Source organism: Pimephales promelas, chromosome 19, assembly GCF_988280905.1.
Source record: "Pimephales promelas chromosome 19, fPimPro1.hap1.1, whole genome shotgun sequence".
NCBI classification, from domain to species: Eukaryota; Metazoa; Chordata; class Actinopteri; order Cypriniformes; family Leuciscidae; genus Pimephales; species Pimephales promelas.
The window spans coordinates 25,538,059-25,558,600 of NC_142787.1; the positions used below are offsets into that span (position 1 = coordinate 25,538,059).

The 20,542-nt window shown below is 35.9% G+C and overlaps 1 protein-coding gene across 2 annotated transcripts in view; it reads left to right on the forward strand.

Annotated features, from left to right (window-relative positions):
• Window positions 1-3,760: 3,760 nt before the first annotated feature.
• The window catches only part of caln2 (calneuron 2), a 32,254-nt gene continuing 15,472 nt past the window's right edge, over window positions 3,761-20,542 (forward strand). Inside the window, exons 1-4 of one of the 2 annotated variants that reach the window (XM_039693624.2) lie at window positions 3,761-4,366; window positions 9,851-9,972; window positions 14,035-14,178; window positions 18,055-18,167. In XM_039693624.2, the coding sequence (XP_039549558.1) occupies window positions 9,858-9,972; window positions 14,035-14,178; window positions 18,055-18,167 (372 nt within the window). In that variant the 5' untranslated portion in view covers window positions 3,761-4,366; window positions 9,851-9,857. Of the gene's footprint in view, window positions 4,367-4,808; window positions 5,036-9,850; window positions 9,973-14,034; window positions 14,179-18,054; window positions 18,168-20,542 lie in introns of those variants that run through there. The other variant, XM_039693626.2, reaches the window with a different exon arrangement.

Genomic DNA, 20,542 nt, shown 5'->3' on the forward strand with positions numbered 1-20,542 from the left:
ATTAGAATTGGACTTTATAACTTGCTATTGCGTGTTATGAAGTCAAGATTGTGAGTTTATTTCTTGCAATTATGAGTTTGTCACGCAATTGTGACTTTATATCACGCAATTCTTAGAGATAAAACTGTAAAAACTGAACTCGCAATTGTGAGGTAAAAAGTCGCAATTATCTTTTAAAATGTTTTATTCTGGTGGAAACAAGCTTCCATATCTTTCAGCTAAACTTAGTAAACATGTTTCAAGAGGGAGGGAAGTTATTTTGTTAGTTAATTTATATGAATTAAATAATAATAATATGCATTGATAAATCATTTATAATAAATACTACAATATTTTATAAAAATAAGATGTCAATTTTGATTTCATGGTGACTTTAACTGTGGTTTTGTTTCATCTTTATCCTTAGAAAGTTGCTTGTGTAAGGATAAATGTTTCGTTCAATGGGAATAGATCTTTCATCTTAGAATAATTCATTTCCCTTATGACTCTATTTATGTATTTATTAGTTTGCTGTTTTTACCCTCAGTACATCCTGCCGCACTTTGTTAGTCATTTGATAAATAATTCATGTATTCGACACGTATATGTGTTGAATTTTCTGGCTCAAGGGCAAAGGCTCATAAGACGTTCTTCTGTGCTAAATCCAAGCAAATTCATTTCTGTGATGGTAGTAAAAGTAAATAAACAGAGGGATGTTGGTGGTGATCGTGAGTTGAGTAATAACAAGGGGAAAGTGGCCTTCACAGTTGGTTATTGAGTAAGGAGAAGTTGTCAAGGGGCGTGCAGGCCAATAATGTGGAATAACTTTCTGTATATTTAAGCAAAATTTTTTAAGAAAACTTCCCGTTATTGCCCCCAGAAGGAAGATTTGGACCCTGGCCCAGTTTCTTAAAAGCAAACAAAGCAAAAATAAATAAATAAGTAAATATATAAATAGGGTAGTTCAAGTATTGGAATGCAATCAGACTTACACTTTTTGTGACTGTGCCAAAAAGTGTCTCATCAACAGTAATTTACATTCAAAAGCTCATCTAATTAGTTTATGAAATTCACCCCCAACATAATGATAGGTCTCCTATCTGCTAGATTATACTATTGTTGAAAGGTTCATATAGGTAATGTAGCAATTATTGTTGTTTTTCACAAACATTGAGCTTGTTTGATAAAGTATTAGTCACTAAAATTGCTCCACATTGCATTCCAGACGATAAATAAGAGTCTTATCAAGTGAAACAATCAGTCATTTAAAAAAAAAAAAAAAAAAAAACGATTTTAAGTTTTATAAGCTCAAATGCTCGCCTTGCTCTGTTCTATGTGACTCTCCTGTTCGAACTCCTTCATCGAAATGAACGAATCTTTTTCCGAGTCAATTCGTTCATTTTGTTCGTTGAATGATCAAAATGACTCGAAAAAAGATTTGTTCTTTTTTTTTTTCTCCACGTTGCCCATGGAAATCTCTGGAGATTTCTTAAATTTTGTCACTTTATCTTGCAGTGAGCGTGTGTCATTTTTATTAAGTGACTTAAGATGACCTACTTTTATAAGATTATAGCAAATATAGTTTTTATGTGCTGTTTCGTTTTTGGGGTGATGTCTTTACCCGCAGAGATGGATACAGAATAAATAAATGGTGACAGTTGTCTTCTTGTCTTCGTATATCGTTTGAATATGATTAATAATTTTGTTGCTGCAGAAAGATGCTTCTTTTCTTCTGTTAGGATCTTTTTTTAATTTAAAAGGAGTACACATTAGAAACTGTTATGTTTGAATACTATATTTGAGGATTGAGATGTAATTTTCTGCTCAAGGATTAAAAATGACATTTTTCATTTTAATAAATTATTGAAAGATTTTCTGGTTGGGTTATTTCCATTCCAAAGGCCTTGAAGCATTTTAATGAAGGCTGGATGAATCGAATTAGACGCGATCTGATCTGAGGTAATGACAGCATCCATATGTGACATCTTGTTTTATGCATCCCATTCTCCAACTCAAACTGACACTTAGTGTTTATGGAGTTGTGACAGTTGTGGAATGTCATGGGACCATATCATTTAATTCAATATGCGAGATAGATTCTCTATTGAAACTTGAAGCTCCTTGATGGAAGCTTGACTGTTGTTGTGAATGATAAATGAATATGAATCAATAACTGTGGTCACATCTATGAGACATTTATTATTGATTTTATCTTAATAAACTTGAAACTTTTGTTTTCAATCTCCAAGATTAGGCCACACTTTATGAGGTTTGTGTGCTCGCCTTGTTCTGTCGATAGTTGTGTGAAGACTGTAGCATTGGTTTATCATTTCGCCTGCAGTACCATAAGCGCTTCGATGCCATCTCAAGGTCATTTGTGGAGCTGCTGTCAAACAGAATTCTTCATGCCAACATGACTTCAGTTGCTAATTAAACAGACAAAAGCTAAATATTTCATGCATTTGTCGCTTTCTTCATAGATGAGGACCAAATAAACTTCAAATGAAATAACTAAAATAATTATAATTATCATTGATATTCATTCACACTTCTGTTTTTTTGTCACAAACTATTAGGCAGTGCAAATTTACCCTTTGAGACAGTGTTAATGATCTTATATTTAATGGGTAAGAATACAACACAGTTGAAAATGCATGAACATTAGACCTTTGGGCAATGCAGCCAGTCTATTGAGAATAAAAGAGTTATGATGATGCAATTCTGCCACTTTCAAAAGCAAGATAATGCAGCATCAAATTCTCACTATGTCTCTAATACTGATATCAATCATTCAGTAATATGAAAAATGAGGTGGCTCATCGTATGTCTGACAGGCGCCCATAGACCTTGCAGGTAAAGTAGTGAATCCAGCAACCGGACAATGCAATATCATCATTTAGAGATGTTTGCTTCTGAACTGCCATTTAGCAGAAGTTTCCAACCAAAGCATAATGTAAGTAAATAGGGAACTGGTTGCCTTGTACCTTTCATTCCAAAACAGGTATTGACTCTATGCTGTGATAGAAATGGGATACTATCAATATAGAGCAGTCTAAATTGTCATGTGCTCCCCTTGTCATGCATCCTACGTTGTCTTGATCATTAGGTGTTCCTTGTGTTTAGTGATTAGTCCATAGCCCTCATGTTCCTATTAGGCTATATATCTGGTCTTGTCTATTGGTTGTGTAACCCATTATTGGTGAGTGTTATGTTTCATGTTATTTCAAATGACTGTTTCAAGTCGTTTTTTCAAGTCCTTTTTCAATAAACTACACATGAGTTCAGTTCAGTTAATAAAATGTTTAAGTTAAGACAAAATACTTTTTATTTTTAATTCAAATTATAATTGTTTGTCAGGAGTTGATTAAATGCGAAGTTTTTGTAAATCCAGTGGTCAAATACTGTGTGGGCCTGATTTTAGTGAAGACCTTCTGAATTTAGGGCTTTAAAAAAATAAAAATAAAATAAGGAAAGGAGCATTTATAAGAAGGAAATAATAGGGAGAATCAATTAGTTGAATTTACTTGCAGTTTATAGCTGATAAATATGGAAAATTAAATCGAATTCGCAAAAATAGGCTAGAGAAATACACACAGCTGAGACAAAAACACTCCTGGTGTTTTTTTTACCTGTTCTTTCCATCAGATAATATAGGCTAAATCAAGAAATGAGCTGCAGAAATGTGTGCATTATGTCTCTGTCTGCTAATAGTGATACATTACTGATCTATTTTTAACTCCACCCTACACCACTCTCTCTCACACACCTGCCAGATCTCTAAAGGAGGGAAAACATTCTGGAGCAGATCGGCTGGATCAGTCCAACCGTTCGATGGCTGCAGGGCCACCTCAGGTCAATACCATCTCGATAGATTTATTGCGACCGAAAAAAAAAAACATTTCGGCAAGAGAGACTCGAGTGAAGGGGGAAACCATTTTTAAGACGATTGTAAATTTCCCCGGCTGCTTTCGGAAAGGACTTTAAATGCTACACACCCTTGGGCGCGCGGCGGAGAACGCCTGTTACGCACGAGGCGAGCGCGAGACCGGGGCATTTCTGATCAAATCAGTTAAATTGTTAAACTTAGAAGAATATAAACGACCGTGGCTTTTGGGACCTATTCACCTGATGGATCTTCAAGAAAACTCTGCTGCGGTGGCAATGGGGCTGTCTCATGCCAATGGGACCGAGAGGAGATAACTGGGGCAACTGAAAATCTAATTGTTTTTCGTAAGAATTAGTGCTCAGCATACTACATATGAGACCAACGACAACCACAACTCCAACCGAGAAAAAAATCACAACATTGGCATTAAGCGCCTAGGGACGTAAATTACCACCAACAACAACAACAACAACAACAACAAAAAAAACAAGCTTTGAGGAGGTGAGTGTATTTCATATAGCAATGTTTTTAAAATCCTTATGGTATAGCCATAAAGATTTTAGGCAGCCGTCTTCAAGTACCAAGAAAAATCGGTTAGCTATGGCACCTGTTGTGAAAGCTATGTCGTAAATAGATATCCGTTCTTTGGAATTTTATAAATCATAAAAAAGTTTGGCTAGTAGATTTTTTTGACCTACTTTGTATATATATAGGCTATAATCATTATTAATAAAATGTTTATAAATGCCACACAGGAATGCTAAATCTGTTTAAATTGTTGTGGTGTCCCGAGGCGTTCATTTACGGTAAGAGCAATGTGATATTTGAAGTACTACTTGTGAATAGTATGGCCCATGTGAGTTATGACTTGTCACTCCAGTCTCCATGGGGCAGATGGCAGGCTACAAGCCCGCACTCCGAGCTGTTCGCCTGGGTGTCCGTGGGAACGCAAGCGGCTGGAGTTTTGCGGGGACGTCAGTCAGCCTAAAATGCCTTGATCCATTTTTTCTGACCTACCGATACTATAATAAACGATAATGGGTCCGGAAAGTATGGTTTAGAAATGCCTTTGCGCACGGCGAATGTGTCCGGTCCGTCTCCAACCAACGGAGCAGAAGAGAGGGAGCTGTTCGTAGAAGGTTACCCAAAGGCTGAGTGCGATCCGTGGAGGTAACGGCGAGGCGTTTTGCGTTCATAGCTTAACAAGACTGTCCGGTATAACGTTACTTAAAAACAAGGGGTTTGTTCTTGATCAGAATCTGTTTGGCTGGTATTGAGGCAAGTGAAGTTTTCTGCAGATGGTGAACTGTCACTCTGAAAGCTCAGTTCATCTCTGGTGTATTTGAATCATTATTGAGTGCCATTGAGAGTTTAGTTTTCACAGGCATCAAAGAAATCACAAGAAACCAAATCTGAAGCTTTTTCTAGCTGTGAAAGATAGCTGAGTTGATAGGCTATTGCAATAATATTGCATTTTGTTTCTTAGCTTGACACTGAATCACCTGAATCAACACTGTTTTGTCAAGTATACTTAAAATGCTTCATTGTGGTAACACTAACAGTGAGTGTATTTATGAAAATATAAAATATTTTAAAACATATTTTTTGGTATGACTGAATCAACCAGACTATTAGGTTTCATTCAACTGATTTTGTGAAGTCACAAACTGCATATTTCCACTTTGTTTAATGTTTAATATAGCCTATACAGTCATAATCAGGATCTTATAATGCAGTTGTCATTCTAAAGATATTACACACTTCATGGTGCATCATTTTGCTTTAGTTATCTTCATTGTCTCTTTAAGTGGGTCTTTCTTACCCTTGACTTCACATGCACATGTTTTATGTTAAGGTATGTGAACCATGACGGAAGGGTTAAACTGTATTTTTGATGTGTTGTTGTGGAGACTCTGTGTTAAGTGCAAAGGCTCCCTGGAGCAGCTCTGACATTTCTCAAATGCATCCACAATGTCAGATCTTATCCTCCCTCTGTATCTCTTCTACATCTTTTGAAGACCATTCATAATGTTTTTACATTTCTGTCAAAATCAGCTTCCATCTGCATTCTCAGTGACCTTGTGAAGGTCGTATAATTGTGTCTTGGATGCCATCGTGTCTTTGACTGTCAGATTTTCACTCCCTGACCCTGAACTAGACTGAATCTCTTTTATTGCTTTGAGGACGAGTACAACAGTTGACCTTGTGAAGGTGCATTCTTGTTGTGGCTCATTATCGTCACAGTCCCATGTGTTTCTGTTTGCGGACGTTTAAGGAACTGGCTAACATGTGTCCTAGGTTGGTGCGGTCTGTCACTGAAATGGCAATGAACCATATTTAAGAGGTCCTGGAACAGTTCCAGGAGCAGATGTGCAAAACCAAAAAGCCAAATAGCACCTGCCACTCATGACATATGAAAGCCTCACACCTTTTCCTGTACCGGCCGATGTGTCGGTCCCACGAGTCAAACTAGCTAAAAGGTGTCTTGGAAGAATCCATTAATATAGCATCATATGTTATTTGTCATGCCAACAATGGCTGTCACTTCCTTTCAGTATCTCACTCTTTCTTTATCTACTTTCTTTTTGAAACTATTATATGACTATAGTCCTTGCCACACTGAAGGCATTGACTGCATTTTCACTCAATATCAATTTGCATCAGCATTCACACACTGCCTGTGAATTAGATATGGGTCAGATTAGGATTTAGGTTTGTCAAGGTTACTCTTGCAACCTCAGAATAACGTACTTCAGAATCTGTTACCAAAGCAACAACATATGGTACAATTTGGCCTTGGTTATTTGTAATTTGCATGTTTTAGCAAGTAAATGGCAAGAAATTGAGGGTCATTTGAACTGACAACATTTTTTCAAATGACTTTATGTTGGATTTTAAAAATGCATTGTTAAAATATTCCATGTACTTCTATTTTGCATTTATATTTAGCTTAACCCCATAAGTGTCACCACCCTTTTTTGAGCGTTGACATAAAAATGCACTACCCAAACTTAAATGGTTGTAATTCATAAACCCTTTGGACTAAAGACTTACGGTTGGTCTCTTTTAAAAGAAGACACTTGGAAGATTATTGCTGAATTGGAATAAATGAATAATGCACTGTTCAGTAGTTTGGCGTCTGTAAGATAAAAAAAAAATTTTTTTGGAACGAAGTATGTTATGCTTACCAAGATATTTATTTGATCAAAAATGCAGTACATTTGTAATATATATTATATATATATATATATATATATATATATATATATATATATATATTACAAATGAAAATTCAGCATATTTATTTGAAAATATATAAAAAATGGAATACAGTATATGCACCGTACACATATATATGTACGGTGTGTGTATATATATGAAGAGTTCAGATACAAAAGCCTCTAAATGCCATTTGAAATTTTCTTCTTTAATGATGATTTTTTATCAAACTTGTATACTTAAGTTCAGTAATTTCACTTAAATAACAATTAATAGGTAATTATCATTGCCATTTAAGTGAAATTACTGAACTTACATATACAAGTTTGATACAAATCATCATTAAAAAAGAAAATTTCAAATGGCATTTAGAGGCTTTTGCATCTGAACTCTTCATATATATATATACAGTATATATATATATATATGTGTGTGTGTGTGTGTGTGTGTGTGTGTGTGTAAAATTTATATCAACTGTATTCCATTTTTTATATATTTTAAAATAAATATGCTGAATTTTCAGTGTCACATGATCCATCAGAAATCATTTTAATATGTTGATTTGGTGCTCAAGTGATATTTCTTATATGTTGAAATATAGTTGTGCGGTTTAATATTTTTTTGTGTTTCCAGGATTCTTTGATGAATGGAAAGTTCAAAAGAACAACATTATTTAATAGACTGTTTTTTGTAACAATGTAAATGTTGTTACTGTCAATTTTGAATAATTTGATGCAACTTTTGAATGGTAGTGTATGTTAGAATCCACCACACAGGTCAAATTTTAAAAGCCAACTAAATGACTCATCAATGGCTCCTTAAAATATTCATGTGTTGCTGACCTTATCTGAGCCTAGTATCAATCAAACTGCACCCAAACCTGCCTTTAGCTACAGCCCTTTTAATATCTATGTAAATTACAGGAGCACAGAAGAACCCAATTGCACAGATAGGATTCGCCCTTGGTGAGCATCAACACAAATTAGCTGCTTCAACCCCTCTGCCAACTCATAATTTACCCTAGTTCATTTACATCAAACTCTCTTGACAAAGGGTCTCTGCGTGTCTCAGAGGATTCCCTATTATAATTTTAGAAAAGCGTAAGTTGGCTGGTATTTTAGATGTGTCTATAGATTTACAAAAACTCTCTCATGCAGGTCAGTGCTTCATTTTATTAGCATCACAGGGGCTAAAATGATTGAAACAGACCAGACACTCGAGATGCATTCGACCGTTTGCTTGATGCACTGACGGTGAATTAAAACACTTAAGGAGTCGTTCACTTTTAAATAAACTTTTGCTGATAATTTACTCACCCTTACTCACATAATTTTTCTCCATATAATGCACTTTACTGGTAACCAAACGGTTCAAGGTCTAAAAGACAGTTTCAGCGCAAACTACAAACGATTCCAGATGATGAATAAGGGTCTTATCAAGCGAAACGATCGCCCATGTTCAAAAAAAAAATTAAGTTTTATAAGCTCAAATGGTCGCCTTGACCGTGACTCTCCTGTTCGAACTCGTTCATCAAAATGAATGAATCTTTACCGAGTCATTTCGTTCATTTCATTCCTTGAATGAGCCAAATGACACGAAAAAAGATTCTTTGATTTTGATAAACGAGTTCGAACAGGAGAGTCACGAACGCGCCTCACAGAACAGAGCAAGGCGACCATTTGAGCTTATAAAACTTAAACTCTAAACTAGCGATTGTTTCGCTTGATAACACCCTTATTCATCAACTGGAATCATTTAAAGCCCTTTGAACAGTTTGCAGTTTGTACTGAAACTGTCTTTTGGACCTTGAACTGTTTGGTTCCCACTGAAGTCCATTATATGGAGAAAAATCCTGGAATGTTTTCATCAAAAACCTTAATTTCTTTTTCGACTGAAGAAAGAAAGACATGGATATCTTGGATGACATGGGGGTGAGTAAATTATCAGCAAAAGTTTTTTTTTAAAGTGAACTACTCCTTTAAGAAAACAAAAAACTAAATCCTGTGGGAAATGTCTCATCTTTTGACAGGCTCTTGGAAACAGATCCATAGCTTTCAGTTCATAAACGTTCGTTCCACAAAATTATATGGACAACTTATCGATGTTGGCACTGTCATTGTTTTAATAAAATAAAGACTTATTGTGCTCACAGGAAAGAAAAGAATAAGAAAAAAAAATCAATGGCTTAAACGAATTAGCCCTCAGACACACATTTTCAGTGGAGCCCAAAGATAAAAGACCACTTTAAAAAATAACACAAAAAAATGCTTCAATTTAGAAATATGTATTAATTTAAACCAACCAACATAATAATTGAAATGAAAACATGCATAAACCTTAAGACATATGTCATTTCATGGTTATGAATGTGTCATGTCAGTCCTATGCAAACCCCTTCAAGTAAAGTGTTATCGAAAAATTGAATGACTCAAAGCTCATCACAAGTAGCTTGAGGTAAATGCTCATATAAAGTGTGTACACACAGTGTTTGTACATGTGGACATTTATGTATTTGAATGTTATCCCTAAAAAATAAACTTGATTGAAAAAAAAAACCTCAGTTGTAAATTTAGTCTCCATTCACACCACTGTGTATTATTCCCTGAGGAGCCTGTTCACGATGTGCTCTATCATTCTTTCTAGGTCTAGTCACTTTCTTTCAACAACAGACGAGATCATAACTCACTTTAGGAGGGTTTGTGTGGCTGCAGGCACAGGGGTTGCATGTTCATCGATTCATCTCAGTTGTTTGTTGTTCCTTTGAAGGGTGAAGATGCCTTTTCACCATGTGAAAGCAGGGCTGCTCTACACAGACAACTTCCTGACAACCTCTCTCTCTGAAACCAGTGAAGAACAGCTTGCCAACATCTCCACTGAAGAGCTTGGTGGTGAGTGAGTGAGTGTGTGTTTTGTTTGGATGGCTGCTATTTGCATCAGTTCTGAATGTTAAATTCTGAACTCTTTCATTTCATTCCAAACATGCATGCTGTTGTTATTTTATTAAACACACAAGGAAAAATGTGTCAAGTTTGTGCAGAACAAAAATCTATTTCTCTCCCGATCTCAAATCTTATTTTTCATTCTGCATATTTCTAGCATGAATTCTGCTTATGACACATGAAATAACCAAATGCCATTTTGGCATCAGTGATGTCATTTTTTTGGCACAAGGCATCTAGTTGATTTTTGAATCTGAATGTGATCATTCTTAAGGAAGATTAGAACCATGTAACTATGGCTTCAGAAAACTTGGAGTACACTGTAAAAATGAATATGCTTTATCTAATCAATAGAATTGTGTTTACAAGCAATATTGTTAATTAAATTTAACAAATTAGAATTGAGTAATAATTAATCAAATTATTCCTTAAAAGTTAACCATTTAAAATGAGTAAAGTTTACACCAAAAAAAAAAAAAATCTCACTAACAGACAGACGTCAAAGATTAATTGAGATTAATTAAAAACTATTTATTTTATATTGCCAACATAACCTAAAACAAACATCGATCACCATAATGGTGACTTCAGTTTATGTTTTTTTGGTTGTTGTTGTAAGTTTTACTCATTTTAAATGGTTAACTTTTAAGTAATTAATTTGATTATTACTCAATTCTAATTTGTTTACATTTAATTAATAATATTGCTTGTAATCTGTTGCCACAATTTTTTTGATTAGATAAAGCATATTCGTTTTTACAGTGTATATTGTTTTTGAATTTTTGGGGAGTTTGACTCCCCCTGGTCATTATTAACTGCTGTTTTATAAGAAAAAAAAAACCCTGCAGATTGATTGTAAAACATCAATTTATCTTCATTATAAGCTTTTTCTGATAAACTACTTCCTCACTGTTTTTAATGTGGTCAGTTAATAAAGCTAAACAAATGAACCTGAGGGTTTACTCTCTCTTGTGTCTTCTGATGAACATTACAAACCCATTACAGATTCTGCCCCATACAGTCGAATGCAGCTGTAAGTTTCACTTCCTCGTCTTGTCTTGTATCGCATGTGTTAAGACACTGCCTTAGGGCACACAAGAAGAAAATTGATGGTCTGACTGGTGGATTTGAGGGTGTTGACAGTACAGTGGTTGATTTGTAATGATGTTTGAGCTGTGAAACTCTCAGATCGACTCTCAGAAAGCTTGCAGCACCTTCTTTTAAAATTAACTGAGAGATGTCCACAATGGAAGGTTCAACATTTTGAATATACATGAGATGACGGGTAAGAACTGTAAGTGGCAATTCAGTGGAGTAATGAGCCAATGACTTGATCAACTTATCTGTTAACTCATATTAAATGAAATCTAGAACCTTTGGAATTTGGTATTTGGTACTAAATCTGGTACTAAGTCGCAAGTAATGAATTCATAGACATATAACCTTGTAGGAAAGAGTGAGGTTTTGCTAATGGCAGAGGAATTAACCCACATGATCTGTTGAGTTTGACTTTACATTCCAGTGTTTGGGGTCCCAGAGACCCCCAATGGTATACGTTTAAAAATATCAAAAATGAACCTCTTAATATTTCTTAATTCCCAAATTATTATGTACTTTTCGTTTTGTTTTCGGTTTCCCTGTTCCGGTTTTGCTGTTTTGAGTTTCCTCGTTATCTCTGTATATTATTTCTCTGTTTATAATTCCATGTCATTTTAGGGCCGTTTACGGCACACCGTTTTCAACTAAAAACGTAAAACTTTTTATGTGTTTTGGACGTTCAATTAGACGACAACAGCATTTTGGGGACCTGAAAACTTTTTGAAAATGATATTGTAATTGTCTGTGTAAACTACAAAAACCCGAATTTGTGAAAACGATGATGGTAAATGGTAAATGGAAAAAGCTGACGATGATGTCATGCGCATGCGTATTACATGTTCAGTCTATAGGCGTGTAGTGTTTCTTTACAATGTAACATCACCAACTACTTGCCTGGCATGGATAATACAGCTTTTTTTAGTCGTTGAGATGGTTTTTTCATGGATCCGTGTGAACGGGATCGTTTTGACAACGTTCATGTCTGTATGCAGAAAAACACAAAATCACGTTTTCTTTTTTTCATTTTTAGTAAATCATTGTCATGTAAAAATACATTATAAAAAAATCATTATAAATAATACAGGATTTTTCTTTTACAGCAATTAGACAAAATATTGTTTTATTTTTTTTTTATTATTTTAATTTTTTATGTTCACTAAAAAAACAAACAAACAGAAGAGTGCCTTCTGTGTGAACACAATCACGTCCCGGGATTGGTCATTACGTTGTAACATTGCTGGGATCAGTCCTGGAATGCTTCCTGTGTGAACAAAAGGCAGGACCAATGCCTTAAGGGGTGTATCGAAGTGATGGCGCATGTGTCGTCACAATGAAGTAGTTATCTCTTAGTTTGACTCTTTGACCGGTTGTTTTAAATGCAGATCAACATTCACGTTGCATATTAACTTAGTAAAAGTTTATGTTTGTCTTAGAGCAAAGGAAGAATGAAAATGCCTGGAAACACGTCACATCCTGATGTCACGTGTCTTTAAGGGATCTGTATGGGATGTGTGTGAATGCATGCAAAGATTTCAGAAAAGTACTGGCAGTGTGAATGAACCAAAATCAAATGATCCTGGGACACATTATTAGTGTATTTTCTGGATTTTTTGTGTGAAATGGGCTTCTGTAACATTTGAAGCATATTGTTAATTTTTGTTTATAATCAGTTCTCACAAGATTAAGCCCAAGATTAATACAAAAAAGAAAGGTTTTAGGTTTTAAACTTTAATCATTCAGTCAAAGGATTTCTTCAAAACATCAGATCTCATTCAGTTGATCGGAAAAGCACAATGGCTCGACTGTGGATTTGCTGCGAAATTGAGCAAAACTAGACAAGGAGCTCAGTCTAAAATGAAAGTCACATAACATTAACTTCTTGTTTATTCAACTGTTGTATAAAATCAAGATGTAAACAACACTGGTCCAGAAACACTTCCTGTTTCAGTTTGTAACTGTTTTCTTTATTTCACATGTAAAGAAAACATCTTAAAGATGTTTGTTTAACTTTTTGATTCAGTTTTATATGTTCTGTTGGTTGTATTTTATCCCAGCTTTTATGTAGTGTTAAAAAACTGAAACAGGAAGTGCTTCTGGACCAGTGTTGTTCACATCTTGTGAAATGGTCTATATACGGGAAAACAGCAGAATATATTCTGTAAGCAGTCTTAAAAACAAGAACTCATACAGAGACATTTCTGGCACATATTTAATGATTTTGGGGGGCATTTTAATTATTTTTGGTGGCATTTTTGCCCCGTTGATTTCTGTGATGGGAGGGTGTGGGGCTCTTTTTTGAGCACAAGCATACGGAGGTCCCTTCTGTTGCAAGTGAAACGAATGAAACATAGCAAGGGCCCCTACTGTGAGGGTTAAGGATATTTGATCTAAAGCAGTGAAAAAACATTCAGGATTTGTGAAATGTAGGAAGCGCTCAGTTCAGCATATTACAAGACACACAGCACCTCAGCCTTTTTATCCCAGAATAACACCAAGGTGGGTCTTTAAGATGGCAGAAAAAGTGTAACACTCCTCAGAAATGATCTGAGATGCGTGTGTTATTTTTGTTGTTGCCATTTGCAACTTGGCGTGGGTTACTTAACCTGAGCCGAACTGAAAAACCAGCACTGATGCCCTTTGAAACGGTGGATAAACATTCACAGGACACTAAATATGCGCCTTTGAAAACCGAATGAGCTGCATTTAGTATGTCTGCTGTTTGTCTGATAGGACTCAAAGGATCTTACTGCTGAGAAAAACATGCATCGTATAATAAATAGTCTAATGATCACTGATGAAATGCACACGTTCAGCTGATTGACTTGAATCGCTTGAATTCTGAACGTCGGTTGAGTTATTTGTGATTATTTAACGTTCTGCACCCCATGTCGGTTTTTCTTTTTCCCTCCGCAGAGATTCGTGAGGCATTCCGAGTTCTAGACAGGGATGGGAATGGATTCATCTCGAAACAGGAGCTGGGTATGGCCATGCGGTCTCTGGGGTACATGCCCAGTGAGGTGGAGCTGGCTATTATCATGCAGAGACTGGATATGGATGGTGAGTCACTCTCTTTCTACATCTATCTTATTCTATGCTTCATTCTGAGCTAGCACCATTCACACAAACAAAAGAGCGTCTGCCTTCTGATCATCTGTAAAAACGGCTTTACAATCTGTCACAGACCCCTTCCAATCCTTGCACTTGAGACATATAGGACCTTCTGAACAGTTCATGCTGAAGCAATCATAGAATTGAAGAATTTGTCCTGCACATGGAGCTGTAAATTGATGAATCCTGTGAGGTGAATTCTGAGAAACCTTTGTCTTACTGTGTGTGTGTGTGTGTGTGTGTGTGTGTGTGTGTGTCTGGCTCCGGGAGTCCCTCAAGGTCAGACCAGTTGAGAACATGCATTGATCCAGCTAATAAATTAGCATGAGAGTATTGTTCTTGATCCCTATATTTTTGTGCAAGTATGGTGTTAAATAAACCTCACACTATGAAGTGGTCTGGGGATATCTTTTACACCTCATAATATTAATTTTATTAGTTTAAGGTCACATTATAGACGTCACATCTATAATAAAATTCTAAGATAAAGTAAAAAAAAAAATATTTTACCTTAATGACTAGGGTTGGGTATCGAGAATCGAGTATTGATTGGAACCGAGACTAACTTTTCGTTTTTCCCGGAATCGTTCAAAAGTTAAAATTTCGATTCCTAGTTTCGATATTCACAGTGGGCCGAGCGGAAGAAGAACCCGCTGAACAACACCAACGAAGAAGCGTCTACCGGAAGTGTTGGCATAACCACGCGAATCGAACATGAGTACCTTACGTCGGCGATCCAAAGTGTGGCTTCACTTTTCTAAAAATAACGAAATCTCGGCAAAATGCAAAATTTGTGACAAAAGGAGTATTTTTACAGAAGGAGTATTTCCTTCAGAAAGGCCGTTGGTTAGCAAGGTTAGCTAAACTTTTTTGACCCTGCCTCTTAAAAGAATCGGAATCGTTAGGAACCGGAATCGAAACAAGGAATCGGAATCGGAATCAGAATTGTTCAAATTCAAACGATACCCAACCCTATTAATGACTTCCACATAGTTTTCCTGGGTCAGCTTTAATCACAATTATATGACTAGTTGGGCACATTTAAGCTTTTTGACGCATTTAACTGATGCACATGCGTGGTAAAAATAAACGATGTGCAGCAGAAAACGTGGAGGGAAGCGTACCAACATTTTTGGGGACAGGGACACGTTTAATTACTGGAGTCGGTTCATCTCTGGTAAGATAGCAATTATGATGACAAGTGTGTTCATTACTTATTAGGGGTGCAACGGATCGCATTTGATCCGTGATCCGCATGGACCAGCTCCTACAGTTCGGCACGCATGTGATTCACAGATTAACTGCTGAGTTTAACTATCATAAAGTGGAAGCATCATTTGGACATGTTTTGTCTCGCCAATTTACACATTCAACGAATTTTATACATGGAAGAAGAGGCGGAAATCAGGACTCACGTGTTGTTATCTGTGCAAAGCCTCACACACCCTAAGTGTGCACACGCAGAGAGAGAGAGAAAGATGGGCTCGAATAACAACAGCGCTCGGACAACGAATTAATTCCTCTTTTGCGTTTACTTGCACTTGAACATACACATACACACAAAATTATGTCAAAATACCTGTCTCGGCAAGTATTCTCTCAATTATGTCATAAGTGAACAATTGAGAAAGAAATCAGATGTGTCGGTGCATTCGGTCCTAAAGTGAAAGCAGCCTAATATTCCTGCTTTTGTCTGTATCATTAATGTTAATAAAATAAAAAAATATCATCATCTACCATGTTTGAGAAAAAATCAGCTCAGGAGGAAAGTGATGACGACAGCTTGTAGGATAAGTGTGCCGCGAGTCCCAAGCAAGTGCTCCCTTGAGAACAGCCCAAAAAAAGTTGTGTAGTATCCAGTGCTGTACAGAATGCATATATTAAAGGAGTAGTTTACTTTTCCAAAAACTTTTGCTGATAATTTACTCACCCCCATGTCATCCAAGATGTCCATGTCTTTCTTTCTTTAGTCGAAAAGAAATTAAGGTTTTTGATGAAAAATTCCAGCATTTTTCTTCATATAATGGACCATATAATAGTGGTATTAAGACCCAGCTTTGTGGACTGATGAGCTCAAGTCATCACAGGTGCACTGCTGCTTTTCTCCAGTCAACAGCAATGTAATTATTACTTTCCTTTCATTTAAATGCTATAGGTCAGTTACAAAAAAAATACCTTGACTCCGTCATCATTTAACCCCAATACATCGTATTTTCATTGAAAAGTGCGCGGCCTCCTCATCTCTGCTGCCATTTTGTTACTCCTAACTAGGTTACATAATTTAGGAGCTGAGACCAAGTCTATGTAACTTAGGAACCTTTATGAATCACACTTAGGATTAAGAGTAAAATTAGGTCTTTTATAGAGTAAAATTTTAGTCTGAAGTCTTTTAAAAATCCTGAGTGGCTTTATAGATACAGACCCAGATCTGTAGGCTGTTACTTAGTTCAAAGACCCTGATTTCATGGTTTCATTTAGCTGAGCAGCCCCAATAAAAACCACATAATAAATCAATCTCATAGCAGTGTAGATCCTATTAGATTACAATTAAATTACTATTCTGTTCTGTAATACTCTATTCTTGAACTTTGTTCCTCACCAGCCTCAATGTAAAAAGTTTCCAGCGACAAGCAATTTGTCTTGTCCTGACTTAACTTGAACGTGAAATTGCTTTGCAACGTGACACAATTTCAACTAGTCAGAGGATTAGAAGACGGTTTCTGTTTGTGTTGCATTCAAAACTGCTTCAGTGATCTAGAAATGTATTTATATAATACTAAAACTAAAATGAGTCACTTTAAATGCTAATGTGAATTAAAGGAGTTGTTCACTTTCGGAAAAACTTTTGCTGATAATTTACTCACTCCCATGCCATCCAAGATATCCATGTCATTCTTTCTTCAGCCGAAAAGAAGGTTTTTGGTGAAAACATTCCAGCATTTTTTCCATATAATGGACTTCAGTGAGAACCAAACGGTTCAAGGTCAAAAAGACAGTTTCAGTACAAACTGCAAACTGTTCAAAGGGTTTTAAACGAATCCAGATGATGAATAAGGGTGCACGTTCGTGACTCTCTTATTCGAACTTGTTCATCAAAATGAACAAATCTTTTCCGTTGAATGAGCCAAATGACTTGGAAAAAGATTTGTTCATTTGGATGAACGAGTTCGAACAGGAGAGTCACAAACGTGCATCACAGTAAAGAGCAAGGCAAGCATTTGAGCTTATAAAACTAATTTTTTTTTTTTTAATTAAGCGATCGTTTCGCTTGATAAGACCCTTATTCAACGTCTGGAATCGTTTAAAGCCCTTTGAACAGTTTGCAGTTTGCAATGAAACTGTCTTTTGGACCGTTTGGTTCCCACTGAAGTCCATTATATGGAGAAAAATGCTGGAATGTTTTCATAAAAAACCTTGATTTCTTTTCAACTGAAGAAAGAAAGACATGGATATCTTGGATGACATGGGAGTGAGTAAATTATCAGCAAAAGTTTTTTTGAAAAGTGAACTACTCCTTTAATGCATCACTAAAGTATGAAAAATGGATATTCATTCTAAGACCTTTAAGTGAGCGCGAGATGACAGCAAAAGCAATACAGTTGTAAAAATAAAGGGAATGATAATGCACAATTGAATATCCTGCATCTCTATATATATTTTTAAATATGGGCAAATATGATAAAATATATATTTCAACTGAAAAGCAATATGGGACAGACAATGAACGAAGATCCCTTTGTTTTACTTATAACCCTACTTATTTAGATTCTTTTTTTTTTTTTAATTCTCTCTAATTCTAATCCGAATGTTCTCTTCTTGATGCAGGTGATGGACAGGTGGACTTTGATGAATTTATGACAATATTGGGACCTAAACTCGTTTCTTCTGAAACCAGAGAGGGCTTCTTAGGCAGCACTATAGACAGCATATTCTGGCAGGTATGGAAAACATTTCTTTCTAGATTTGGGTGTTCTCTTCTTTATTGTTTGCTCATGCATTTGTGTTCTGAGCGTATGGATAAGATTACGGGTCACGCTCTTCCCTCTCCGATTGCTTCCTCGGTCCCGTGACGACTGGTAAATGTGATTCTTCCCAGATTGCGGGCTTCAAAGTGAGCATCCAGATCTGTTCATTTCAAAGTGAACATTAGTTCAGTTTCACTTCCAAGAGATTTCTGTGAGCGTCGAGGAAGGCATATTAATTGAAAGATTTGCCACTTAAAAGGGAAGTATAGATCTTAGTCATCACAGGGATTTGGGCATCTTTTTTCACTTTCTCTCCGTAGGACTTCATCTCTGCCTTTATTAAATAAGAATTTAGACCTTCAAAATAGCTGACTTCCTGCCTTGAAGGAGCAGTGTTGAGTTTATATTTGCATGTTTATGTATGTGTAGCGTCTTTCCCTCACAGAGGAAGCAGAGCGGTGTGTGTAGGAGTGAGTAACAGCAAGGTCACAGACACTGGTTGTCTAGAAGGTGATTTAAATGCTCATCTCAACACACCTTTAGTGGGATACAGTGACTCATAACTGCAATGATAATCCATGTCATCACACCAGCATACCAAACACTCTCTCCCTCTCTGATGTTATTATGAGGCCAAGTATACAAGTCTAATAATGGCACAATGACAAAACCTCCTGGGAAATATTGTGTTTTGACAGAGCGGCTGTTATCGAGATCATTTCACATGTCTTTTGCATTGTTAAACAATTCAAATAAAGTTGAATCATTTTAAACTTTCTAGTCACCAAAGAATGATTACAATTAATTATAGAAAGGTAGTAAAGACACCATTAAAATAGTCCATGTGACCACAGTGGTTAAAACTTAATTTTACGAATGAACGAGAATACTTTCTGACAAAAACAAAACGAACAAAAACAAAAATAGCGACTGTATTCAACAACAAAAAACAAATGCGAATTAAGTGTGTGTCCATCACGTTGTCCGAGCGGATGATGGTGATATTGCCAACCAGGTAACCTACAGTAAATGAAATGCCATTAACGTAAACATATTAGCAGGCTCCTGAAGTGAACGCGGTGAGAGTTGGTTCCCTTCCGAGAGCCGTTTTTCCCTTTTTGTATTTTAATACAAGACAGAATAACATGATTATCCTTTCGTTACACTGCTCAGACACACGTCAAATAGTCACTAGCTGAACGTTATTTTATGTGTATGTGCATTATTTTGTGCGATCATGTGTGATGACATTACCCCGCTTCTCTCGATTCGTCGCACGTATACAATATGCTACACATTAGCATAACATACAGTCACTGCATGGAGTGCGTGTGGTCGAGCAGTGTGATGAAAAGATCATCCTACAAAGTAGCATTTGGGTGCATTTTAATAACCGAGACAACATAAAGACAGAAAGTAAAGCTCTCATTTGCTTGGAATGGTTTTATTTTGGATAGTTTGATTTAAATAAAATGTTCAATATACCTGTAATAGTGTTTTATGGATTTATATTAGCTGAGCTGAGCTAGTAAGAAGTGACGGAAATCCCATCATGAGGAAACAGCCGATCAATCTTGAGGGTTTAATGTTCGCTATGTCAGAATTTATTTGGCATATGCGTTTCCACCTCCCTTTATTTGTATTAATTGTTTGTCGTTTATGTTGAAGTTGTTGTGTGATTCAATTTTTTTTTATTCAAGTGATCTTACGTTTTTGGACTTGATCATTAGACTGTTTTGCTGATATATCCTTTGCCATAATGTGCTTTACTACAGCTACCCATTACAATACATTTTTTTAATAAAATGTATTTAAAATATATAAAAAACTACTACAAAAAGAATAATTATGTTTACTAATTGTAGTAATACAAAGTATTAATAATAAATAACTTAAGACAATAGATACATTAAAGATTTAAGTAAGCATTTCTCAATTTAGAGTACAACATTTCAACAGGTCTACTTTTATCTTATGAAATGTCAAGTTCATGCTTTAAATGTCAAGTGCATCTTTGCAGGCATTACTTGTAAGACTCATGTCAAATACATTACAAGTTATGTGTATCATAACCTGCTCTAATAAATATTAACACACCTTTGACATTGTCAATGTCTTTGACATTGAGGTATGGTTGTGCTGGTCTCTATGTAAAGTGTCACACAAAGTGCATTGCAGCCAGACCTATCCCAAAAGCGATTTCTTTTTAAATCTAAATCTAAGCTGTAGATGTGAAGTCATGCAGCAGTCAGAAGAAAGTTAGCTCTTATCTGTCAGCAAAAAGAAATTGTATATGTGCTCATCAGGGTGTCATCTCAGTTCGAATTTGCATGCCAAGAACCTCGAGG